General features: G+C 44.9%; 2 protein-coding genes across 2 annotated transcripts in view; one reads left to right on the forward strand and one right to left on the reverse strand.

The window, feature by feature from the left end:
- The window catches only part of LOC105385580 (laminin subunit alpha-1), a 158809-nt gene that overhangs the window by 9992 nt on the left and 121371 nt on the right, over positions 1-27446 (reverse strand). Inside the window, exons 23-42 of the mRNA XM_048628025.1 lie at positions 27104-27133; positions 26584-26748; positions 25793-25956; positions 25399-25534; positions 24871-25076; positions 24439-24563; positions 23962-24098; positions 22225-22387; positions 15627-15836; positions 14978-15298; positions 14429-14616; positions 13729-13965; positions 13287-13525; positions 11887-12125; positions 8938-9128; positions 2857-2947; positions 2172-2338; positions 1542-1849; positions 1068-1298; positions 316-493 (exon numbers count right to left, since the gene is read on the reverse strand). Coding sequence (XP_048483982.1) covers positions 316-493; positions 1068-1298; positions 1542-1849; positions 2172-2338; positions 2857-2947; positions 8938-9128; positions 11887-12125; positions 13287-13525; positions 13729-13965; positions 14429-14616; positions 14978-15298; positions 15627-15836; positions 22225-22387; positions 23962-24098; positions 24439-24563; positions 24871-25076; positions 25399-25534; positions 25793-25956; positions 26584-26748; positions 27104-27133 — 3726 coding nt within the window. The remainder of the gene's footprint in view (positions 1-315; positions 494-1067; positions 1299-1541; positions 1850-2171; positions 2339-2856; positions 2948-8937; positions 9129-11886; positions 12126-13286; positions 13526-13728; positions 13966-14428; positions 14617-14977; positions 15299-15626; positions 15837-22224; positions 22388-23961; positions 24099-24438; positions 24564-24870; positions 25077-25398; positions 25535-25792; positions 25957-26583; positions 26749-27103; positions 27134-27446) is intronic.
- On the forward strand, positions 16021-19857 carry LOC125490928. Its single transcript, XM_048631441.1, has 2 exons — positions 16021-17021; positions 19790-19857. Exons 1-2 carry the CDS (start codon positions 16220-16222, stop codon positions 19801-19803), a joined length of 816 nt encoding a protein of 271 aa, XP_048487398.1. The 5' UTR covers positions 16021-16219; the 3' UTR covers positions 19804-19857.

A 27446-nucleotide genomic window follows, 5' to 3' on the forward strand; every position in this document is an offset into this window, starting at 1 on the left:
ACCACACCAGGAGGGCTAGTACACGGCGCATTTAAGACGTGACAAGAGTTTTGCATCGCGCTCACTCAACCGGGCAGCCTCAAGAGCGAGCGCGACGGAGAACTTTTGTCACGTCTTAATAGCGTGCCGTGATACATGGCCAGGTTGGGCTCCCAGTCGCAAGCGGGGGTATACGATCTATACCCATTCTAGGGGGAAAGACGTCTGATACAAACAAACACTACCCTTTATTTGAATGTAATAAGGGTTCTGTCAGATGTCTTTACCCGTGGAATGTGATATAGGAAGAACCAACATAAACTAATATGTACTCACATTAGCAGCATCAACAGCCATGAACAGCAGTGCGTTGTCATCCCTGGTCCGGAACACGAGCGACAGGCTGAAGGCGCGGGCGTCGGCGGGGCGGAAGCTGGACCTCCTCAGCTCCGCGTAGCCTTCGCCGCTGAACCACACCAGGTTGGGCTCGCCGTCGCGAGCCGCTGAGTACCATCTGGGGGGACAAACATGAAAAATATATACAGGTTGTTGCAAAATTGATTTACTAGCCGAATCCTACATATGCAGCATGTTATATCTAAACCCGAGACTGAAATCAGAATTTGGATTTTTTTTCAATAGTAAAAAGTCACGTGACCAACAAAGTTTATATGGAAAATGAATTTTTTTTTTCGCGAATTTTCAAATTCTGATTTTTGTTTCGGGCTTAGATATAACATGCTGCACATGTAGGTTTCGGCTTAGTATACCCTTTTTGCAACACCCTGTAAAATGAAAATATATTTTGGTAATTTATTACCAAGTTATGATGCTTCTCTGTGACCAACTAAAGCGACTTGGCGAGTTATGCTTAGTCAAAGACTTCATAAAGTTTGCTTATCAGCCGGGATACAACTAAAAGGAAGAGTTAGATCATGTGGTCTAATCCAGTCTAATCCATCTTATTGGATCTTTATTCCATCGTTATAGACCACTCGTTGGACTAACACAGTGTTGTGGAACTTTTTTCTTCGTGAGTTCTTTCTTCTGCCGTGTTTCATAAACACGCTTTAGAAAACTCTTCTTACCTCTGCGTACAGCCCATACACTGCGCCTCGGCCGGCTGTTCCACAAAGTTCCACAGCCCCACTCTCCTGTCATCATAATACAGCGCATGCGCACAAGCCGGCAGCGGGGCTCCAGGGGCTCCCAGCCAGGCGCGCGAGCGGCCCAGTGTGACCCCGCCCCGGGTGGAGTTGGTGATGGAGGAGGGGGGGTGGCCCGACCGGGAGAGGGATAGGGTTACCACGTTCCAGACTCTGCGGAGAGAAAGTTTTATTGTAGGGTTGAGAAAAGCTTTTGGCAAGTAGAATGGAAACTAAAATGAAATAAATTAGTTACATACTTATTTAGTTTAGATAGAAATTCTAGCTCATGGATCATGATCATGATAGTGAAAATAATTGTATTTTTAATATGATAAGAATATTAACAAGACAATCAGTAGAATGACTGAATACCTGAGGAGAAATTAATAAAATGAAACTCTTATAAGTAAATACCTGTTAATCTCAATCCTATACGAGGTGTGATCAGCATCATCGTGCGTTGCTTCCAGCGCCTCTTTATGCTCCAGAAACCCTTCATCTTCCCCCAAACTCCACTTCAACTTCAGCCTTGCGTCCTCGACATAGAGCTTCATATAGCTTGAGTCCTCTTCTGGAGTGAGGGAGAGGAGTGTGCCGTCTCTCACTGCGTTGTCGAAAGAGACGGCAAGAGATATGCGAGTGAGCGAGGCAGAGTAGGACGGCAGACGGTAGGCGCGAGAGCAGCCCACTGAACCCGGCTTTGATGTCAGGGACACTTGTATCTGGAAAGGAATATTTTAATTAACTAAATAAATAAGATAAATAGGTTAGATTTAGAAGTTTATAACACATAGTCATTGTAGGTGCTTCCAACTACATAACAAAATATAACCCTTTATAATATTCTGGCTGATGATTAGATTAAAGATCCGTTTATTTAGTGGCAAATGGAGTTACTTGCACCCGTTATTTTCCTAGTGCCCCTGTTCGCAAATGAAAGGAGCTTAGTTGAGTTAAATTTTACTTTAAAATATTTTAGAATGTTTTCATTTTGCAACGAATAAAAAATTATGATTTTTATTTTCCAATGATGATGAGACTCACAGCATCAGCGGCATGCTTCGCCCGGGCGATCATGTCCTTCAGCTGTGTGACAGACGGGCGGACCCTCACATCAGCCGCCCGGTGCTCGGAGGCGCGCGCCGCCGCCGCCGCCGCCAGTGCGCCCGCCGCTTCCGTTGCTAGCAGTGTGTTGCCGCGGATTTGAGATACTGTTGGAGAGGAAATGGTGTTGATTTTGAAATGGAAGAAACAGACTGGTGATAGAAGATAGAAGCGTCGGTAGTCGAGATAGCTTCAGTGATCTTAACTGATCACTGAGGTTAAGCAACAACTGGCACGGTCAGCCATTGGATGGGTGACCAATTTTAAGTGGTTCTTTTCTGGACGCTTCCATGCTTCGAACGGCACGAAAAGCCGTGGGTCCCGGTTGCTGCTTCGGCAGCAGTCGTTAAGCCTAGTCAGAGGCCTTCGGGCGGCTTGAAAACATCTGACAGTCGGGTTGCCCACTTAACTAACAACTCTCTCACCACAAGTTTGCTTGTGTTGGGATCCATCAACCCGTAAGCACTGGGCCCTACCAAACTGGGCAAACCCTTCCTTCACTGGAAGCAGACTCGTACCCCAGCAGTGGGGGCGTGATGGGTCGTGATGATGATTAACTGGAGAAAATCAATGCAATTTTGAGACGATCTATGTGTGTCAATGCCCGATGTTAATGTTTCTTTACCGTGCTCTTGCGCAGCTCCTAATTGCGAGTCGCCGTGCTTCTGCAGCTCTGTCAGCTGTCGCCGCAGGTTGTACCGAGTTTGTCTGCGAATCTGTAACAACATATGTACACAATAAGTACATTGATTTCATCAAAATATATTGTATAGTCGTTAGAAAGTGTATGACTTCTTCTTCGGCATTCTTTGAATAACGCTTAAGTAAGCCTTGCAGTAGTAGGCGATTCTCGGATTCTGTGGCTATTTTCAATTTTAACGCTACTACATAGGTACTTACTGTGGGGTATTTGGATATCATTGTATGTGGGTACCGTATAGTTATAATAAAGTTAGTTAGCGATTACTGCTTGTTTCATTGACATCACACTGGCGACGGGAGTGAAAAATAAACAAATATTAATAAATACGCGTGTGAAAAGTGGTTATCAGAGTGATTCGTTGTGTAATCGGTACTTTTATTAACGTTATAGTCGGAAAGGTGACGATAATAATGCCGATCGGTAAAATTGAGCCATTCGATCTGAATTCCAAACAATGGCCGGCCTACGTGCGTCGTGTCAAACAATTCATTTTACTGAACGGGGTTCCGCTCATCTCGCATAATCTTTATTGACCAAAACTCATTTCGCATAACTCGTATGGTCTAAACTTTTTTGGCCGAACCATCACTTTGCCAAGACTTATGTGGCATAAGGCTCGTTTCGTCTAAAACTCTTTAGGCACAATCTTTAAACACCTAAGTTTCGTTTGCTCAAATTTATGTTCGTCTATACCTATGTATAATCTTGTTTCTCCTAATGTTATCTTAATAAATAATATATTAAGTATGAAGTAAATGTACAAATTGTGATATTTTTCTCCTACAACCCGAAAATCACGATATTGTATGATCAAAAAATCAAAAGTTAACGACCAATATAATTATTACAAACCCCATGAGATCGAAACCTAAAAATAGTTGCGACGACGAGCAAAGCGAGGAGGAGCGTGTTAGGTGCACATGTTCATCAAAACCAAAGCGGAGCGCAGCGAAGCGGAGCGGAGCGTTTTCCAAACAGCGGAAACAATACAAGGCACCAGTTTGCGCTATGTAGGGAGACGCTCCGACAAAGTTAAAGCCAAACGAATATTATTACTTTGTATAAACCTATGCCATAGCATTATTAGGCTATTCAAGATTTGGCCATACCATTATTAGGCTAAACAATGTTATGCGAAATAACTTTTTACTAAACGAGATTTATGCCATACGATTTTCGGCGTAACGAGACTTTGACCAAACGTTACTATGCAATACGAGATTAGGCAAATAAATCTTATGCCAAAAAAGGTAGAACCTACTGAACGAGATAAAAGCCGAGTTACAAGTACCTATGCTGATAACGGTCGTAGGCGAAGCGACTTATGCATTGATGTGTGACCTATGTGCTCCTGAAGACCCTGAGACAAAATCATTCGACACATTGGTGAAACTCGTGACCGACCATCTTGAGCCCCAACGCTCGGAAATAGCGGAGAGGCATGTGTTCCGTCAGAGGCGGCAGCGAGCCGGCGAAACCCTCACGGAATATCTTCAACATTTAAAACATTTGGCGGTCACGTGTAATTTTGGCACCAAACTAGAAGAAAATCTCCGTGATCAATTTGTGTCGGGTCTCGGAAGTGACGTCATGAGGTCAAGGATCTTTGCCGAGAAAGAGATCGACTACAACAAGGCAGTGGAGCTAGCTCTGGCGCTGGAGGCAGCAGACAGGCACGCGGAGGTCGCCAGCACGAGTGGCGGCGGCGGCGGCGGCGGCGGCAGCGCGGCGGGCGAGGGCCTGCATGCAGTGCGGGGGCGGCGGGGCGGCGGCGGGGGCGGCGGCGCGGGCGCACCAGGCGCAGGCGTACGCTCCGCGCGCCCCCCCGACCGCGCCCCCGAGTCTTGCTGGAGGTGCGGCAAGGCGCACCGGTCAGATCGGTGCAAATTCGCAAATTACAATTGTGATGAGTGTAACCAGCGTGGTCACTTAAAGGTGATGTGCAATAAAGTGCGTTATCGGGAAAGTGCAAGGTCAGTTAAACGTCAAAATTATATGAGTGAGTGTTCGGATGACGAATTCTACCACATTAAAATTACTTCACAAGGTAATGAACCCTATTTTATTAAGCTTAAAGTTGACAATTGCATCTTAGATTGTGAAATTGATACGGGGAGCCGTATCTCGGCGATAAATTATGATTGTTATTTGAAGTTGTTTGGGCATAAGAGTTTACAATCAGATAATTTAATTTTACGTAGTTATGCCGGGTCACGAATTGATACTTTAGGGTTTATTTCTGTAACAGTGGAATTTAACGACGTCAAATCAAGTAATTTGTCATTATATGTAATTAAAGGTGGGGGTAGACCGTTGCTAGGCAGAGATTGGTTGCGAGCATTGAATGTAACACAGATCACTATGAATGAATTGGTGGATGATCCTTTCGTGAGCCGGCTAACTAAAGATTATCCAGAGGTTTTTACTGACAAGTTAGGGACTTGTAAGAAATCATTTCGTTTAGAGCTCTCAGATTGCAGCGGTGTGTACGTGCGCGCGCGGCCCGTGCCGCTGGCGCTGCGGGCGCGCGTCGAGCGGGAACTCGAGCGGCTCGAGCGGGACGGCTCCATCTACCGCGTGGAGCATTCCACCTTCGGTACTCCGATTGTACCCGTCATCAAAGAGAACGGGGATATACGCATTTGTGGGGATTACAAAGTAACAATCAACCCTAAGCTAAAACGGGATTTTTACCCGTTACCGCGGATCGAGGAGCTATTCGCTAAGTTGAGTAACGGGGAAGAATACACAAAAATCGATCTTCGACATGCTTATGAACAAGTTATGTTAGATGACGATTCACAACCGTACACAGCGATAACAACACACATAGGTACATTTGTGTATAGACGTACACCGTACGGGTTGTCCTGTGTGCCGGAAAAGTTTCAGAAATTAATGGAGGAGACGCTGCACGGGCTGCCGGGCACGGTGGTGTTCTTGGACGATATCTGTATCACGGGGGCTGACCGGGAGGAGCACTTACGCAATCTGAGGGCTGTACTCGACCGATTACGTCACATGGGTTTAACCGTTAAGTTATCTAAGTGTAGTTTTCTACAAAAAAGTGTAACCTATCTAGGGTTTATTATTGATAAGGAGGGATTACATCCGGATCCATCCAAACTCGAGGCGATAACCAGAGTACCAACGCCGAATTACGTCACGCAATTAAAAAGTTTTCTCGGGTTATTAAATTACTATGGTAAATTTATACCTAACCTTAGTACTATTTTGCATCCTTTACATGCACTTTTAAAAAAGGACGTTCGTTGGACCTGGAGTTCGCAATGCGAGAAGGCATTTGAAGATGCAAAACGTGCATTATTGAGTGATTGTGTACTAGCTCACTACGAGGAGGGGCGGCCGCTCGTGCTGTCGGTGGACAGCAGCTCGTACGGGGTGGGCGCGGTGCTGGCGCATGTGTTCCCGGACGGGTCGGAGCGCCCGGTCAGCTGCGCCTCGCGCACGCTAAATGATGCCGAGAAACATTACAGCCAATTAGACAAAGAGGCTTTAGCCATCTTCTATGGTATAACGAAACATCACCAATACTTATTTGGTCGAAAGTTTGTGCTCCGGACGGATCATAAGCCGTTGACATACATATTTGGGGACAAACATGGCATTCAGCAGACAGCGGCGAGCAGGCTGCAGCGGTGGGTGGCGCGGCTGGCCGGCTATGACTATAAGGTCGAGTTTGTGAAGTCACAAGACAATGGTCCCGCGGATGCATTGTCGAGACTACCGTTACCGTACGAGCGGCGGCTCCCCACTGCACAAACAATTGATTATATATTTTTGGTGGGAGAAATATTGCCAGTAAATTTTCAAGATGTTGTTAAAGAAACTGAAAAAGACCCAACTCTTTGTAAAATTGTGTCTTATGTAACATTAGGCTGGCCTGTTTCCGCGGCTGATTGTAAAGAGGGAGAAAAAGAGTTTTTTGATAGGAAAAACAATATATTTGTGAATCAGGGTTGTTTATTGTATAAATATAGAATTGTTATTCCGTTGTCATTACGACGCAAGGTGCTGCAGGAAATCCACGAAGGTCACTTAGGAATGAATAAAATGAAAAACATTGCTCGCGGGTATGTATATTGGCCGAATATAGACCGAGACATCGAGGAGCTGTGCCGCGCGTGCGAGGCGTGCCGCTCCGTGCGGGACGCGCCCGCGCCCGCGCCGCTGCACCCCTGGGAGTTCCCGCAGCACCCCTGGCAGCGCCTACACGCTGATTTCGCTGATTGTGCCGGCAAACGCTTCCTAGTTGTGGTGGATGCCCACTCAAAATGGATAGAAGTAGTACAAATGTCAAGTACCACAGCTAGTTTCACTGTGAAGGCATTAAGGTCTATTTTTGCACGATTTGGTTTGCCTGCGCAATTGGTTACAGACAACGGGCCGCCGTTTTTGTCAGACGATTTTAAAACGTATATTTCATAACCACACCTTGATACACACACACACACACACACACACACACACACACACTCACATGCACAAATACACAACACACACACACTCACAACACACATACACGCACACACACTCACAACACACAAACACGCACACACACACACACACACACACACACACACACTCGCACTCACGTTCACATACAACATGCATGTTAGATTTAGTTGTACTTACCGATTCACTTTTTTTTTATATAGTTATACCTTTTCCAACTGATGTAAATTTTTGATTGTAATTTCATATTTTCTTCTATATACTTACAAAATTATATCATTATCAATCTTTATGTTCATTTTCCTATGTTCAATCTTCACTACTTCTGTTATTTATAAAAATGTTCATTGAATGGGAAGGCACTGACTCTCAAGATACAGGGTTACCTAGTTTGGGAGTCAGGGTTTTCATGTTTTATGTTTACTCTGCTTGTTCTCAATAAAGATTATTTATTATTTATTGTTTAAAGAATTGTATCAAACACACGACATCGGCGCCATATCGACCGCAAGGTAATGGGGAAGCGGAGAATGCGGTAAAAACTATTAAAAAATGTATTAAAAGGGCGGTATTTGAAAGCGAAGACATTACGATCGCTTTGGACAAATTTTTGTTTAACTATAGAAACTGTGAGCACGCGACTACGGGGGTGGCCCCGGCGGTGGCACTGTGCGGGCGCAGGCTGCGGGGCCGGCTGGACGCGCTGCGCCCGGGCGGGGCCGCCGCCGCCGCCGCCGCCGTGCGCGCGCGCCAGGACCAGCAGGTGGCGGCTGCCGGCGGCCGCGCCGCTGACTTTCAGGTCGGTGAGTCAGTTCTTGCACGTGACTATTCACAGAGGGGAGATAAATGGGTCGAGGGTCGAGTGACAGCGAAAACGGGTCCGGTTTCGTATACAGTGGATGTCGGGAAGGGCGCAGAATGGCGTCGACATCAGGACCAGGTCATTTCGGTGCACAATAAGCATAAATATTCCTTGTCGCGTACTAGTACTGGTAGTGCGGGTTCAGACGGTACTTTGCTTGAGTCAGATGGCGGCGATGTCGAGTCGCGCTCGGCCACTGCGGGGGTGGATGCGGAGGGCGACACGCGCAGCGAGGCACCAGGCCCCGAGGCCCAGGGCCGCGCGGAGCCCGCGGGGGCTGCGGCCACCGGCCTCACTCCGCCTCCGCCTCCGCTGGGAGCCACCGCGTGCACACAGCGCGCATACCAACGATCGATTAGGCATAAAATATTAGAAATAGATTAAAATGTATTTGGTTAGTTATAGTTTGTATTAGTACTTAGTAGTTTATGTAAACTTATAAAAGGGGGGACATATGTGGGGTATTTGGATATCATTGTATGTGGGTACCGTATAGTTATAATAAAGTTAGTTAGCGATTACTGCTTGTTTCATTGACATCACACTTACTATGGAACTTCTCCGCAATATTACCAAGAATTTTCACCTTTTCGCATCATTTTTGGTGATGAAAGGATAATAGCGACTGATTGTAGTGTGCCGTGAAGATCTCGATATAAACTAACCTCAGAAGCATGATCATACAGCGCTCTACTCGCAGCGGCCTGCCTGGCGGCAGCGGCGGCGGCGGCGGCGGTGGCGGCGGGCGGCGGCGCGGGGCGCGGGGCGAGGCGCCGCTCCGCCCAGCCCGCGCCGCCCAGCGTCACCGGCACCAGGGAGAGCGAGCGGGTGAGTTGTTGTAGTTTTGTGGAGAGCTCTGTTGGAAAGAGAGGGGTTGTTATTTTTGGAAAGACAGCTATGAGTATGGGGGGTATAGTTCAATTGAGATGTGATTCAGATTCGGTCCCTGACATTTACATGTCTCTCGGTTATAATAAGACAACCCGTTTTTGAGCACAAATACCTAGAAGTTTTAAACTGGAAGTTTTGGATAAGAGAATAATTCTTCTGACCAGAAATTTTTGTCTGTTCCTTCATTGGACATTGAGCTGCATTCATAATAACGCCAAAGATTGCGGTAAAACTAGCTAACCAGCATACAGCTTACCTACTGGTAAAACACCCAGACAGGATCTATAAGCCTGCTTTTATCCCGGAATCAAAGGAAAACAATGGATACGCTATTATAACGTCACCTTAAATCGTAAACCGCCTAACTCCGCGCGAGCAAATTTTACAGGAGACAAAAAAAACTGTTTATTTTGTACTTCTACTTAGGATACCCCCTAATGTTTTTTTGTTACTAGAATAAAAAAGTGGTTGCGAATTCAACGGCGTTATGAAAAATTTGCTATTTTTATCGCTTTATACATAAAATGGACTTACGATCTTTTCCCAATCTCTATGTGAATACTATTATTGGAGGTACGTGTTTTTCCTGGAAATACGAGTTTTTCGGACTACAATTATGTAAAATACTTTTCTCTTTGATGGACTTACGCTATTCAAATATAGATAAATCTCCCTACCTTTTCCTATTACTTCGAATTTCGAGTATTATTGATGTACTTAATAAAATGATTATGTAATCAGCAATCATCTTTATAAGCAGTAGAAAACATAAATCAGTACTAGGCAGGCTGCGTCCATGCTCCCGCTGTCGCCGTTGAAACCCTGGTGGTAACCTGGTGGCGGTACGCTGTGATCATCATCTGACGAGCAAGAAGTGACGGATTGAAAGTAGGAACGGGGCGCTAAAGACTGTTCCTAGCCCCGATGGCATACCAGACCGTGTGTCTCCGCTGCTTGCCCTCAGAGCTGGTTTGTACAGACAGTTTATCTGTCTGTTGAACCGCAGCATGAGTGTAAGTGAGGTCTCCACTGACTGGAAAGAGTCCAAGTTAAAGCTCCTGAAGAAAGAAAGCAGTCCTGCAGATTCTTCTTCTGTGTACCAACCCATCCGACTGCTGTAAGAGGCTGACAAGCTCTTTAATTTAGTGACACCCCCTGGCTGAACGGTCTTCACCTTTTGGATTGTCAGTTTGGCTTATGAAATGCACAATCGATAGCGGATACAATATAATACGTATAAGTAGAAGTACTTCTACGTTCGTTTGTCGGAGCAGGATGTGAACCACGGGGTGTTAGGTAGTTTAAACATGGTGTACGCGTTCAACTCTATACTTTGGGGAACCTTTAGGGCTACTCTTGAATACCATCTGTTGCCTTCCTACCTCCAGCAAATAGTCAGAGGTCCAACTGGTACATTAAGTACCCGATCAGAGAGAGTTTATTTTTGCAGAAGGAGGTCAGTTGTGGAGTTTCACAGAGGTCGGTATTGGACAACTCTGCAATGGAACTTGGCATTCAACACTGTCCTGCAAATCAAGCTCGCAAACGGCATCAGCAGAATGCATTGTGCTAAATGCATTCTGCTGATGACACACAGAAGGTGGCTGAGAGAACATCCTTCGAGGATGACATCCCAAAGACGAAAGTGGCCTTGTTTGGCATAATCCACCACATAGGCCTTAAAACAGCGCTCCTCCTGACACCCTACAAATTCGTGTTAGTGATGTTCATATTGGTATAGAACGGCACATGTGCTACCACAGCCTAGTCGTAGATAGTTGCTGGTCATTCGAGGATCATTTCAGGATGTTAGTTCCCCGGGCTCAAAAAGCAGTTGGTGATCTGTATGCCATGCAGTGCGCAGGCTACTTCCAAATCTGGGGGTCCTCGCAAATGAACCCATCGCCTCTATACGGGTGCCGTGCAATCTATTGCCCTCCAAGGAGCACCTTGTGGGACTCTTGTCAAGTCGAAGAGAATGACTGTGATGGGACTGGTTGCAGAAGCCAAGGATTCGTCAGCAACGAGTTGCAGCAGCCGTCCTGCCTTGTTTGCAAAAAAAACTACATTAGTATGTTGAAGATGACTACGCGGTAAAGAAAGCCATGCACATCACAAGCCACATGGTGGTCCAATATCGAGAAGGAGATGAAAGCCCAAAACCTGACCACATCGACAACCCGGGATAGAATATCCAGGCGCCGAAGTACGAGGAGGCCCGACCCCAGCTAAACTGGCAAGAGGGCAGGAGAAAGAAGCAGAAGATAAGTATGTTGTAGTTAAGTGCTGACTCCAACAAAAATATACAAAATAATTTGTTTACGCGTAACTTTTAATTTAAGAACATAATATTGCTAAAAAATAGCAAAATTTAACTATAAATTGTTCAATAAGAATGTTAAGTACCTACTATAATTTATTTATGTAGTATTAAAAACAAAGTCAAAAATATAGTTTTATTGCAAAAACGTACGTCCACTCCCACCTACATCGCTCATTGTATGGGAGTAGGAGGAGTTACGAGGTTTTATTTTTTAAAAATCATGACTTCGAGTTAGGAGGAAAACGAAAATTTAATTTGCTCAGAGCTAAGTTTTTTTATCGATTTACGAGTAATACGAAAAGATGCGCCGTGAAAAGACGCTTCTAATGATACCAAAAAGTCATTTTCGCCAAAAAGTGGAGTTAGGCGGTTTACGATTTAAGGTGACGAATTAAATTACCTTCAGCCCTCTTCAAAGTCTCCTCTCCCTTGCCAACCAGCCTGCTAGACGCCAGCTTCGCTTCCTCAGCCACACTGACTAGTGGTTTAGGTCCCCGTGCCAGTTTAGTGGCGAGGGTGGCGTGGGTCAGCGCGCTGGTGGCGGCGGTGGCGGCGGCGGCCAGGGCGGCGCCCACGTCCGCCCAGGCGCGGGCGGCGCCCAGACCCGCGGAGGCGAAGGAGCGGGTGCCCGCGAATAGACTGTTGAGGGGAAGGGGTGTTAGGTCAAGAGTTAAGAAATATGAATGAGTAATGAGAGTGTTTTCAAAACTTTGCCCAGTTAAGGAATGTCAGGTTGGTATGTAAGGTGTCGATATAATTTTTACGACTCTAGCTCGCCAGAGAAACATTCTAGTCCTCATTTGCAAAGGGGGCGATCAAGACAATTACAGTTCCCCAAAATTGATAATGCACATAGAAATCTTCGTCATTGTTCGGCAACGGTCGTATTCCCGAGCGTTAGAAAACTATTATGTATTTAGAGTGGTTAAGTGCATTTTCTTCATGAAATTTTAGTAGAATTATGTAATTGGTGCTAAAAGAGATAATTGATTTATCAGTAACGAAATTTGATTCGATAATTCATAATATTCCATAATATTGAAATTTACTTCGAAAATGTTACAGTAGGTAGGTACTTTTCAAGTGTCTTACTGAAGCTGATGTAAAGATGGATGAAAGAAGGTTTGAATAACACAAGGTTTATATTATAAGGAGAAATGGATTTCAAACACAGGTTTATATAAAAAAATTGAAATCTCAGTTCAAAAGTATTTACAGCACTGATTATTTCACATTAATAAAAATGTTTACATTAAAATCTCAGTTCAAAAGTATTTACAGCGCTGATCATTCACAATAATATTACAATTACAAACTTGGTCTTTTGGGTGTTGCTTTATTGGCAAAGTGAAGTCTATCAATGTGACGCATATTTTATTCTTAAATGTGCCTCATAATATGGCATCGTCAAAAATAATTAAAGTTGAAATTAAATTCACATTTGAAAAAAATAACAAGAACGATGTGTAATTGCAGCTCTTTATAATTCCACAAAAGTAATATTGATCTTGACCTTGAGACCCTTGACTGATCGGTGACAGCCACCGACCGCCCAAATTGTTTTCGATTATGTGTCACATGATATTGACTACTATTTCTTTCGAACAAGGATCAAAATGCAAGTGCTTTGTTTAAGGCACTGATTCGGGTGTTTCCGGGAATACGACAGTTTGCGAAGATTTGCATGCGCATTATTAATATGGGAGAACTGTACTTATATTTGACATTTCAAGGCTTTGGTTGAATGAGATTGGTGAGATGATGAGATTCGGTTATTGAGTCAAAATGACTTTCCCTCACCTCTTATAAACCTTCGCCTTCTCCCCCAACTCAGCGACATGTTTCTCCACAGCCATCAGATACTTGTCCCTATACACCGGTGTCAGGTTATACAGGATGCCCTCCTTCTCCTCGGCCGCGGCGGCGAGGGCCGTCAGCTCCGCCGTGGCCGCGGGGAAGTCCCGGGATAGCGTGTCTGATTGGTGGAGGCTGGAGATCAGCTGGGATGTCAGGTTGTGGGTCGAGGCTGTTGATATGTCCTGGGGAAATGAGTTGAGTTAGATATACATATGTACATGCAAATAAATGGTAATATGGTGAGCTGTTTGTCTTGTAAGAAGAAATATGAGTAAGTAATCCTTGTTGATTGCTATATCGGCTCCTTATATGTATGTATACCAGACTTCCCACTCAAAACAGCAACATCAAAACAAACAGAATCACAATAAATAAACCCACTAACCTCAAGCACCAGCCGACACCTGAGTCCAAGGTCCCTAATCTCCACCAACTTCGGTCTGACCCGCTGACCAACCGCCGTCACCGTATCCCCCGCATCCCACACGCGCTCGGCCAATCGCGACACGTCATCCAACTTCGCCGACCAAACGGACAGCGCTGATTGGAGCGCTTGCAAGCGGGAGAGAGTGGACGATATCTGGTAGTCGTGCTCTTGGATTGATGTTGATTGTGATGTCGCCTGTAAATAAAAATATTGGTGAACACTCTCTTGAGAGGATCAAAGGTAGTCGAATCCAAACTGGGAGGGTTTGCCGGTCAGCCATGTAGATTAGGACATTAAATATATATTTTTTGTCACAATACGGACATAAAGTTAGAAGCTGCATCATACATGACACAAACGATCAATACTGCTGGGATAGATAGCCCCAACAGTAACCCTTTCCATCACATCTCCATAACCTTCCGTTTCTTCTGTCTCATTACCTTATCCAACACATCTTTAGCCGCAGCCGCCCTGGTCTCCAAGCTCACGCCCTTGATGACAGCCAGCAGGTGCGCGGCGTGGCGAAGGCTCGATATCGCTCTTCCTGAACAAAGTCATCTAGCAAGGTCAGCAGTAAGCCTTACCACACCAATCCATTCTACTTTAACTATCTATAACTAACATTGTGTTTCTGCTGTCTCTGCATAAAGCTTACCTTATCCAACACATCCCTAGCCGCCGCCGCCCTGGTCTCCAAGCTCACGCCCTTGATGACAGCCAGCAGGTGCGCGGCGTGGCGCAGGGCGCGGTGCGCGCTGACGTGCCGCTCTCCTTGCGCGAAGTCGTCTAGTAAGGACACTTGCTCTGCGATGCGGCGGCGGAGGGTAAGCACGTCTTCTAAGCCTGGGAGATAGATAATTGGGGGTTTAGTTATCAAGTCAGTTGGTTGCGGTGAAGGATTAATACGTATTCTAGACATTTGTGGAAGCATAACAAAGGAGTAAGTAAGATATAAGAATCGCTGGAAAGATATAGGTCCTTTGTTTGACACTAGATCAACACATTAAATCAAAGAAGCCCTCATAACTTAAGCACAAATAAGTGTCTGATAGTGGGTGATGTGAATGTGAGAAGCTTTTAAGATACATTGCTGTAGAGCCAAGGATAAGTCATTTCTCGTTAGCAGCTCTTCGAGAGACCAGCCCATTTGCCTCTAATCTAGCACGTTTTAAACCTTATTAAATAGTTTATACCCTGAACTCACCAGTCATACTCTCCACACTCAAATAATTAGCCGCCTTATCATTCAACAACGCCAACTCCCGCTGCGCTTCCACCCTCCCCTTCACCTCCTCTCCCCTCCCCCACACTTCCTCCAACTCCTCCCCGAGTCTTCTAGAACCTTCCTTATACTCCCTAAGTAGAGGCAACTGGTTATACAAGTGGGAGCAGTTGGAAGAGAATTGTAAGAGGGCGGGGTAAGGCTTCGGGAGGCGACGTAGCTCCGTCGGGTCCGCTTTGGATTTTCGTTCGCTGTTGATGTGCGATATTGTGTGCAGAAGCGTCTGGCTGCAGTTGTCACAGGCTGGAACAAAAGTTACATTATTTAAAGACCTATTTTTTATAAAATAGGTACCAAATTTTTAATATACTTATATAAAAAAGACCTAAATTCTAGAATGAAGAAATGCTAATTAGATTGGTGCAGAAAGTGTTACAGGTTTTATCATCATACAATCGTCACCTGGGGCTGTTACCCGTGCGATAAAATACTTGCTGTCAATGTCTAAAACATAATTATAGAGCAGCATAAAACAGCTTGTCCTTTATCCATCAGGTAGCCACTATCCAGACATTGTGAAACAGGGCCTAAGCCTTATTACATAATAATTATAATCACAAAAACTACTCACGCGAACATCCTCCATTATCCATGAACGCAGATCTATCTCTGCACTTATCACACTTGTCTCCGGTCGCGAAGTCTTGACACAGACACTTGCCGCTCTCATCACAGTGCTGGGAGAGAGAGCCGTAAGGGTCACAGTCGCATGGCTCGCAGTCGCCGGTGATGGTGGGCTTGTAGTCTGGAGTGCAGGCGTTGCATTTCTCGCCAGTATAGCCTGGATGACAAGGAATAAAGTGAGAGTTTATCATGACTTCACGATTCTATCTGTTGATTGGAAATGCTACTCGTTTAAATGAGAAATGTTGGCACTCAAGTGTGTTCAATGCTTGGAATTTTATAAATTTATAGCAGCACATTTTACACAGACTAAATAATTAAATATTGGATGATATTTGAAATTGATTATTGTTGTATATGTATACATAATGTATGTGGGTAGATATGTAAGTTAGATCTAGTTGCGCGGGCTGCGCCCCCCGCCGCCTCTTGGTGCGAAATAAATCAGTGCACTATTAGCCGTCGTTCTAATTACCCGTACCGCTTCCTACAAGTAGTCTTAAATAAAACACGTGGCGACGAACGGACCAAACGCGCATAATGTCGGGTGTACAATTTGGTTTCCTGTCTACTTTTGACCACCAGAGTCAAGACTGGGACACTTACAGGAACCGATTGTCACAGTGGCTCATTGCAAACGAGATTAATGTGGATTCGGACAAGGCGGGTGTGAAGCGACGCGCCATCTTACTTAGTGCGCTCACGGAATCAACTTATAAACTCGCGAGTGACTTGGCGTTGCCGAAAAAGTTAGAAGAATTAACGTTTGAAGAAATAATAAGTTTGTTAGATAAACATTTTACTCCCAAACGGTGCGGTTTCGCCGAACGTTTTAACTTCTATGCGGCCACGCAGGCGTTAAATGAAGGTCACTCGCAGTGGGCGGCCAGGTTACGAGGGCTGGCCGCCCATTGTGGATTCAATAATCTGGAGGAGTCACTGCTCGACCGGTTCGTCATGGGCATGGCGGCCGGGCCCGAGCGTGACAAGCTGTTCGCGCAGGACGTGAAGGAGCTGTCGCTGAGCAAGGCGGTGGAGCTGGCGGAGAGTGTGCGGTGCGCGCGGGCAGGCGCCGCGGCCGGCCTGGGGCGCCCCGGGCCCGCCGCCGCCGCCGCGAGCCTCGCACTCGCAGGCGCCTCGGTGTTCAGCATCGAGAGCCAGAAGAAGACCACCAGTGTGGATCGGTGCTCAGTCTGTGGTTATAAAAGCCATACAGCGGCTCAGTGTCGTTTCGTAAATTTTAAATGTAAAAAGTGCGGGCGTAAAGGGCATTTACGTAGGATGTGCCAAGTGCAGTCAGTGAATGTAATCGAGGAAGCGTCGGTAAGCGAGGGCGATGATGGTAATGTACTTTTTAATATTCGTTGTATTAATGGTAGTCCGATGCGAGAATTTATTTCCGTAAATGGAATTTCTTTAGAATTTGAAATTGATAGTGGTTCTGCCGTTACGGTGATTTCGGAAAGTACTTACAAAAAACATTTTTCCTCGGTGCCGTTATCGTTAAACAATAAGGAACTTACTACTTATACAGGTAGTAAGATTGAGACACTCGGATCTATATGCCTATCTGTAAATTATTTAGGGCAAACGCATACGCTTAGTTTTTTTGTCGTGCGAAAGGGAGGCCCGCCATTGTTAGGCCGGGACTTTATTAGTAAATTTAAATTAGAATTTGCACCGGTTAATTACGTTTCAACTGATAATAGCGTAGAGGAAACTTTAGTTTCTGAGTTCCCGTCAGTTTTCTCAGATAACCTAGGTTGTTTTCAGAAACATAAGGTTAGGCTACATTTAAAACCTGATGCAAAACCTATTTTTATCAAATCACGGCCTGTAGCTTTTGCTCTCAAAGAGAAAATAAATAAGGAAATAGATCGTCTCTTAGAACTCGGGATTTTAAAACCGGTAGAATATTCTGAATATGCTTCGCCAATAGTGCCCGTCTTAAAATCAAACGGGGATGTAAGAATTTGCGCTGATTACTCAGCAACATTGAATAAGCGCTTACTTATTGAAAAATATCCTCTTCCAACCGTCGAGGATCTTTTTTCTAAGCTGCATGGGGGCCAACAATTTAGTAAGCTCGATTTATCAATGGCTTATGGACAAATTTTACTATCAGATGAGGATGAAACACAAAACTTAACCTGCATAAACACTCACAGGGGCCTTTTTAAGTATACACGGTTAGTTTTTGGGCTTTCTAGTGCTCCGGCTATTTTTCAAAAGGTCATGCACGGGTTGGTTTCCGATTTAGATGGGGTTTTATGTTTTTTAGACGATATCTGTATCACAGGTAAAAGTAAAGAAGAACATCTAATGAGGCTTAAAATCGTTTTAAATCGACTTGAACAGGCAGGTCTTACCTTGAAAAAAGAAAAATGTCAATTTTTCAAGGATGAGATAACGTATTTAGGATACGTGATTGATAAAAATGGCATTAGAAAGTCGAAATCAAAAGTTGAAGCGATATTAAAAGCACCGGTGCCGACAAATGTAAATCAACTCCAGTCATTTTTGGGCCTAACAAATTACTACAGAAATTTTGTTAAAGATGCTTCTAGCATTCTTAGTCCTCTGTATTATCTTCTGAATAAAGATACAAAGTGGGCATGGTTAGAGGATCAACAAAAGGCATTTGAGAAAATTAAAGAGGTATTATCGTCTGAAAAAGTGCTAGCTCATTTTAATCAAAATGCTAAAATTATTTTGACTGTGGACGCCGGCCCTAATGGATTAGGTGCGATACTTTCTCAAGTTGATAGTGACGGGCAGGAGCGACCGGTTTGTTATGCGTCACGCTCTTTATCAGCGGCTGAAAAGAATTACTCACAAATTCAGAAAGAGGCGACTGCAATCGTGTTTGGTGTGAGACGGTTCCACCAATATTTATACGGGCGGGCGGAGCCATTCGTGTTGAGAACCGACCATAAACCGTTGATTTCGATTTTCGGATCGCACAAAGGCGTCCCTGAGGTATCGGCCAATAGGTTACAGCGGTATGCTATGTTTTTAGCGGCGTATAATTATGAAATAGAGTATGTCCGAAGCGCTGATAACAGCGCGGACTTCTTATCTCGTTGTACGCTGCCGATTACCGAGGGTGGGGCAGAGGCGGCGGGCGAGGATCGCACCGCTTACATTAACTTCATTCTGGATGGAGATTTGCCCGTGACCAAGGCCCTCTTGCGTGAAGCTACGGCTACGGATGACACATTAGTTAAAGTTACACATTACGTGACTAAAGGTTGGCCGCGTAAAGTAAATGATGTTGCTCTAAAACCATATTTTTTGTGTCGCAACCAGCTTTCATATGAAAATGGTATTTTATTGAGAGGCCATAAAATTGTTATTCCAAGTGTGTTGCGGGAAAAAATTTTGAACGAACTTCACCAGTCACATTTTGGTATTGTGAAAATGAAGGCGGAGGCCCGCGGACGGCTGTGGTTCCCTGGCATCGACGCCGCGCTGGAGCGAGTGGCCGGCGCGTGCGCAGTGTGCGCGCAGCTCCGCCCCGCGCCGCCCCGCGCGCCCCTCGCGCCCTGGCCCTATCCCTCAGCGGTTTTTGAGAGAATTCACATTGATTTCCTGGGACCGTTTAACGATAAAACATATTTAATCGTAGTCGACGCTTTTTCTAAATGGGTAGAAGTGTTTAGTATGAAAACGGGTTCATCATCGGAAGCTGTAATAGGGAAATTATGTAATTTCTTCTCGAGGGCAGGAATACCTAAAATTTTGGTGAGCGATAACGGCACAGCTTTCTCTTCAGATCGTTTTAAGAGGTTTTGTGAATTAAATGGTATTGTCCATCTGTTTTCCCCAGTTTATCACCCCTCGAGTAATGGCCAAGCCGAGAGCTCGGTAAAAATAGTCAAAAGGGGCCTTAAAACAATTCTGATAAGCGATGGCAATCTGTCAAACTTAGATAATAAAATTAACAAATTTTTGTTTGATTACCGAAATTCGAAGCACAGTACAACAGAGAAGTCACCGGCGGAACTAGTTTACGGTCACAAGTTAAGGAGTAGATTGGATTTACTAGACGGGAATCCATCTTCATCGCCCTCGGTCACCGAACTTACTAATATAGTTGCTCGTAAACAGTCCTTACAGTGTGAACAATATGGTGGCAGAAAGAGACCTGACTTTGCTGTAGGCGATTCTGTCCTAACGAAAGTTTTTATTTCTAAAAATAATTTTAAGTGGTTGTTGGGAACTGTTAACAGTTTAAAAGGGAAAGTCATGTTTGACATTTTTGTGCCGGCACTGAACTGCGTTATAAGTCGACATAAAAATCAAGTAAAACGGTATGAAGCTCCGTTAGAAGAGGGCTGGAGTTGGGACGTAGACGTAGTGCCTGACGTGATGAGTCAGCAGATCGAGGCAGAGGCTGGCCACAGCCAGAGCGCCAGCTGCTCGCGCGGGGAGGGGACGGAGAGTGCCGCCTCGCCGCCGCCGCCGCCGCCGGGGCCGGCCGCCCCAGCCGGGGCCGCAGCGGCTGCATCACCGAGACCAGCCAGTCCCAATTACGACACGCCTGACGAGAACTCCAGCCCGGAGGCCGCGCCATCCCGTCATATGATTTTAAGAGACAGGCGTCCCATTAACTATAAAAGATTTCTTTAATTATTGTGTTAGTTTATTATTCTTGTTAAAGAACTATTGGGGGAGGGATGTTGTATATGTATACATAATGTATGTGGGTAGATATGTAAGTTAGATCTAGTTGCGCGGGCTGCGCCCCCCGCCGCCTCTTGGTGCGAAATAAATCAGTGCACTATTAGCCGTCGTTCTAATTACCCGTACCGCTTCCTACAAGTAGTCTTAAATAAAACAATTATGTTTGGTGAAGGACAATCTTATCATCTGGGGGGTGCCCCCACCAAGTCGAGCAAAAAAGCGGCACGGCCGTACCATCCTTTTCTCGAAGCAATTCAGGCCATTTTCGACCCCCTGTAACTTCGTTGTGGATAAAACCAGAAGACTGAATTTTCAATAACCATGCAGGCATTGTAAATATACGGTATATTTCAAATTTCATTAAATTTGAAACATTAGTTTAAGAATAATAACGGGTCAAAGTTTCTTAATTTTGTCACTGACTGACTCACTCACTCACTCACTCACCGATCATAAAAATTCTAAGGCACTTCTAGCAGACCTAGAAGCTTCAAATTTGGAATATAAGTAGTGTTTGGTGTATTAATCAAGGAAAAACTAAAATATTTGGGGGCACGGTAGTGCCCCCATCAACTCGAGTGAAATCTTTCAATTTTGGTCCAGTTTTCTAGATAGGTACATAACTGCTTAAATAATTTCATAATCACATATCTGGGGGCACGGCAGTGCCCCCACCAAGTAAATATAGGCGCACGGTAGTGACCCTGCCAAATCGAGCAAAAAATTCCCGTCATGCAAATTAAATCCGCAAAGGAATATAAGTAGTGTTTGGTGTATGAATCAAGGAAAAACTAAAATATTTGGGGGCACGGTAGTGCCCCCACCAACTTGAGTAAAATTTTTAAATTTTGGTCCAGTTTTCTAGATAGGTACAGTATAACTGCTTAAATAATTTCATAATCACATATCTGTGGGCACGGCAGTGCCCCCACCATCAAATTAAATCCGCAAAGGATGGATTACCTACCCACAGACAATGTACATCAGGCTACCAGTGCTACCACTTATAGTCAAATTTTCAGTTTAACTATGAACTTTGTGTATTGGAAACTAAGGTTGAAATTTAATTAGAGAAATTTGATGCAGTACGAAGTATCAAAGTTACGTTTATTCATTACGTACCTACATTACGTAGCCAAAAATAAAGATTCTTGATTCTTACCTCAAGTTTGCGATTTATGTAGGTAGGTACCTACCAAACTAAGTTAACGCACCTACGTACCTAGAAGGTACCGAAAAGAAAAAAAGCAGAACTGTCTACAAAATACAAAAAGAAATGAGATCCCATCAAAAACAATACTTGTCAAAAAAACCAAGTCTCGTAACTCAGTTGTTCTACGGTAAAAATTTAATTAACACGTGTTCCCATGCGATGGCCGAGTCAATATATTTATATAAAACATTAAATATTTTTAAGATTGAGATGCGTGCGTGGATAAGACTTGGTATTACATGGATCTCACAACTTTTTACTGTAGAACAACTGAGTTACGAGACTTGGTTTTTTTGACAAGTATTGTTTTTGATGGGATACAGTATAGCCGGAGTGGGGCACTCTGAGTGCCATGAACATGGCACATCAGATGAAAGGCCTATGTTCATCAGTGGATGACATACCAGGCAAACATAAGCACTGCAAAGTCGGCTCCACAGCGCAGGCGGCGGCGTGGTTCCTGGTCTCTGGTCTCAGGACAGGGGCACGGCAGACAGACGGTGGCCTATAGCTAGCAATGGAGATAATAGTAATATAATGAACATACCAGGTAGACATAAGCACTGCAAAGTCGGTTCCACGGCGCAGGCGGCGGCGTTGGTCTCATCCAGACAAAGACATCAGTGGAAGATTATGATAAACATACCAGGCAAACATAAGCACTGCAGAGTCGGCTGCACAGCGCAGGCGGCGGCGTGGTTCCTACTCTCATGAGGACAGGGGCACGGCAGACAGCCGGTGTTGGGCGAGCCGTGGTGACCAGGCGCGCAGATGTCGCAACGGGGGCCCGCTGTGTTGGCTGTGCAGTTCTGTGGACGGGGGGTGGTTAGATGATGATTGGTGTTTAATATCCTCCTCCTCCTCATGTTACAGGAGTGAATGGGGGAGTTTTCGTGAATAATAATAATAATAATAATTTATTTATTTCAGATATAACAATCCATAAAATGTGAAGCAGATCGTTTTGGATTATAATTATTTCTTTCTGAATATGCTTGTAAAGAGCACTAAAAGGTAACTAAATAAAAGTGAGTGATTTTAGATTCCGAATATTCAGTCACAAGTTTTCGAAGACCTTCTTATTTAGCGCGACGGCGACAAACATGAAAGCTAGATTAGCGTTCTTCACCGTGATGAAAAGAATATTAGCCGCTACCAGAATATTGGTTGCTAAGTTATTAAGTATTAGTCTGTGACTGCTCAGGATGCCCCGGGACTATACATATAAGATACAGATAGAACAATCCATCAGGATGCTCCTTCCATACACGTCACGATTATACTAATCATTTGTGCCAAATGGCCCCTAAGTTTCTTTACGGGAACACCCAAATATTCCGAAAAACTTTTTTCCGAATTTGAAAACACCGAATATGTAATATTCGAAATATTGCAATACCGATTTTTTTAAATGCCGAATTCTAAAAATCACGTAAATTATAATTTCAAATATTATAATCCCGAAGATTTGTTATTACGATTGTCAAATACACGAACGTTAAAAAATATGATTACTTAAGCATACGAAAAATAAAATACCGATTTATTATAATCACGAAAAATTGAAATACCGATCGAAAACGTGATAATTCAATAAACGTCTTAAAAACCCTAGACCCCAAACCTAAAGATAGGTGCGACGACGAGCAAAGCGAGGGGGAGCGTGTTAGGTGCACATAGATATTGAAAAACAAAACGGAGCGCAGCGAAACGGAGTGGAGCGTTGCAAATATAGAGTAAAAATATTGTAAATAGAAAACTTTTTGTAGTATTTGTTGTTAAGTAACACAACAAATCAATAAAATTGCACGGATTTTTACGGTGTTTAACCTTAAAAACCTTAGGACCTAAATCTAAAGATAGGTGCGACGACGAGCAAAGCGAGGAGGAGCGTGTTAGGTGCACATAGATATCGAAAAACAAAACGGAGCGCAGCGAAGCGGAGCGGAGCGTTTCACATAATATAGCTTAAAAAAATATTGTTAAATTGTATACGGATTATGCTGTTAATATTAAACACACTATTCTTAATAACTATTTCTTGTTAACTAAGATACATTCGGGAATTTGTATTTTCGTAATATTAAAACTTCGGGATTCGTAATTTTAACAATTCGATATAATAAAAGGTCGTACTTTTAAAACATCGAAATAATAACATTCGGAAAATTGACATTCGTCATTTTAATACATATGTTGTTTGAAATTTCGTTTATTAAGTATTCGTGATTTTCGTTTTTCGGAAACTTAAAATTCGGGATTTTGAATTATTCGGAATTATGAAATTCGTAATTTTAAAAATCGTAATTTTCATATTCGTAAAAAAGTAATTCGGATTTATGTAGTGTACCCTTTCTTTACTAAAGTCTCATCTACATCATACCAAACAATCCCCAGTCCTTGGGTCGCACTCCCTCGCTCGCCCGCCACACTCGCAGGCGCGCGCGTCGCCCTCCAACTCGATGACGATGGTGCCCGCCACAGCCTTGTAGTGCACGCTCTGCGGCGGCATCCAGAAGCCTGGGGGAAGGAGAGTGGGGTTTACTTTATATGGTCTGAAGGAGATTAGCTTACCATTGGATTCAGATAACACGTCCTAAAGCTGTGTGAGAGGTCAACCGGCCGGCCACGATCATCTGGGAGGATACTGGCGAAGTTATATTCGCACTAGATTATAAAGTAATAAAAAGCCGCCACGCCGTCTATAGACGTATCTATAGTTTGTAAAATGTAGCATGAACCCTATGAAAGCTGTCAAACGATACATTTTATTTAACATTTGTTCGTTTTCTAGGGAAGCTTTCGTCATAGGGCATATGCTATATTTTACTAGGTATAGTGAAACGTACAATACACTAACCTACAGCAGGGTGGTGGCACGACGAGGCGGCGTACTGCTCGGGACACTCGCACAGCTCCACGCCCTCGGCCGGCGCGCTGCGGCTCACGCCGTCTATAGCCGTGTCTAGTGATACGTTCAGTAATCTGTAAAAAGGGGAAAATAATTAAAATAATGTTTTGAAGGATCTTCACGGTCTCTCCTGAAGTCTTAAATCTACCTATGTCACCTAATGTCTTACTGGCGTAAGCCTGGGTAGCTAACTAATAAAGGTGTTAACTTAGGTATTTTAAGTATAATGATCAACTAAAATCTAAAGGAGATCGCCGCCTAAAAGGCGTCAAAGTGTCTTGGGGAGAAAAATTTGTTTCGTACTTTGAGATAAACAGGAAATTCTACCGTCATATAGGTACTACCATCACTACACTGTAATGTGTAAGCAATACAACTCACAATGCATGCACATAGTCAGTGACAGGCTGCCTCGTGGTCACCCTCAGCAGCAGCCTCGTGACCTGCTGCAGCGCCACCATCAGGGCGGCGCGGGCGGCGGCGCGGGGCGCGGGGGCGCCGTGGGGGGCGGGGGGCGCGGGGGAGGTCACCTGCCACAGGCTCTCGTGGAGACGGACCGAGTGCGTGCCGTTGCGGGATGGGGTGCGCTGGAAATTGATACATAGTTAAATTATAAGGAAACTAAAACAAAACTAAAGCAGAAATTTTACTCCTAATGAACGTTAACGTCTAGAACATAGTTGTATGCGTAATGAAGTTATGCCTCAAAAAGTGTTAACATCGAGGCATCTTCAGTCTAAGATTAGCAGATAAATGAATCATGAGACGTCTCAAGGCCAAAAGAGGCAGTGTATTGCTTTGACCCATAAAAAATAAGGCCAGTGGAAAAAAAGAGCATGTAAACTTGACATAATGTTGCGCCACTTAGAAGATGTCTATGCCTACAGCAGTGGTAAACTGTAAGTATACCTGGTAGTAGTCTAGCGCGAGGGGCGGCGGGCCGGCCAGGCGCACCAGCGGGAAGCGCGCCAGCAGATCCGCAGGCAGCTCCTCCCCCCCCTCCTCCTCAACGGTGAAGCGGAGCAGCCCGCCGTATGACGTCACTCTGGGGGAGAATGAGAGAAGATGGTGTGAGAAGTGGTTGGTTGCCGACTTAAATCCAAATAGGACGTACGATACAGGATTTTCCTCAAGAACATCATCACGACTTAAACACTTAAAGGAAGGAAGGAAGGTCGAGGATAGAGTATTGTGACTCTACTTTTGAGAGCCCTATAATGTCCAGGTGGATGATTGCTGCTGGCTACTCAATATGAAGAAGGATCACGGTAAATACATTCACTATTCTATTCTGTACACATACCTGTCTCCAAGAAACCGTTTGTCGAGCTCGACGTAGACGGGCACGGGCGGGCGCGGCAGCGCGATCGTCACCTCGGGAGACGACGAGTGGATGGCCAGCAGAGACTCTTGCTCCAACTGGAAAAAATAAATACTGTTCAAGCTTCTGTATCTTGCTAACCTAAGCTTACCCATAGTAAGTTATTTGCTCTTCTTTTAGAGCTTTTTCACTCACTGGTAGCCTGGTACTTTTCTGCTTTCAGTTCTCTGTTTAAAGCTGCTATTGCATAGCTGTCTCATGCTACGTATGCTAATCGTCTACTCACATGCTTATAACTAGGCCCAGGCACCACAGTGACATGCGTGTGCCTGGCGGCATGGACCGCCGCCCTGGTCAGCCCCGCCTGCGTGCAGTGAGCGCTGCGACCGAAGCAGCAACAAACGGGGCCACTGACACTGACCCATACTATATGAGAGCTACCAGATGAACCTCTTGCGCTCGCTGGTAGACTGGTTGCGTCAGATTCATACAGCCTACATTAATGGCACCCCTGTCTGTCGCTTCTGTATCTTGCTAACCTAATCTAAACAGCTCAGTAAGGTATCTCTTATTTTAGAGCTCTTTCACTCACTGGTAGCCTGGTACCGTCAGAGCTACGATAGGAATCGACTTTCTGCTCTCAGTTGCAGATGCATGCTGTAATTACGTTTCTGTCTGATGACGGTAAATCTACTTCATCATCATCATTAGACATTATGACCATATAATCTTCTACTTACATGTTTATAGCTCGGCCCGGGCACCACAGTGACATGCGTATGCCTGGCGGCATGGACGGCCGCCCTGGTCAGCCCCGCCTGCGTGCAATGAGCGCTGCGGCCGAAGCAGAAGCACGCGGTACACCCGCCAGGGGTGGTGGGGGACAGACCGAACGTGCCCTCCTTGCAGCGGGAGCACTTGTCGCCGATCACGTTCTCCTGCGGGTGAAGGAGTGAATGTAGTGGATGTATCTAGAATATGTGGGTGCGAAATGAAGTAGTAGAGTAGGTAGTAGGTAGACAGTAGGTACAGAAGTAAACAGACATATTTTGCATTTATGAAGAAATGATACTAGAAGATTTGCTGCGCGTCCAGCATTGGTCGAATAGCGGCCGAGCGCCATGATCAATCGCGACTAACCCTCTTCTCCAAGGGGTCCTAACTCCTAACATTATTGTGCCTTATGTACAAAAGCCAAATTAATTCGTTGTGTATTTTGTACTTACTCTCCACTGCCTTAACATGTTGTACGCAGCATACAACTCTTAAAAATTACACAAGACCACCTGTTACCTTGCAAACACATCTCCCATCATCATCACACTGCGACGACACGGCGCCGGCTTGGTCGCAGGCGCAGGGGCGGCAGCGGGGCCCGTAGTGCCCCCCCGCGCACCTCTCACACCGCCGACCCGCCCAGCCCAAGCGGCACTGGCACTGACCCGTTACAGGATCGCAGTTCTATACAACTACACCATGAAAGTAGAAAAAAGACGGAAGAAATCTCGCAAACTAAAAAGTGAGGCACACCCATGGCGGCGACATGAGAGTGTGTGGGTGCGTAGGTGCGACGTGATTGGCGCGCGGCGGCGGACTGACTTACTTTGAGTGTGAATGTGTGTGTGTCGGGCTCGTC

Source organism: Plutella xylostella, chromosome 4 (genome assembly GCF_932276165.1).
Source record: "Plutella xylostella chromosome 4, ilPluXylo3.1, whole genome shotgun sequence".
Taxonomy (NCBI): domain Eukaryota; kingdom Metazoa; phylum Arthropoda; class Insecta; order Lepidoptera; family Plutellidae; genus Plutella; species Plutella xylostella.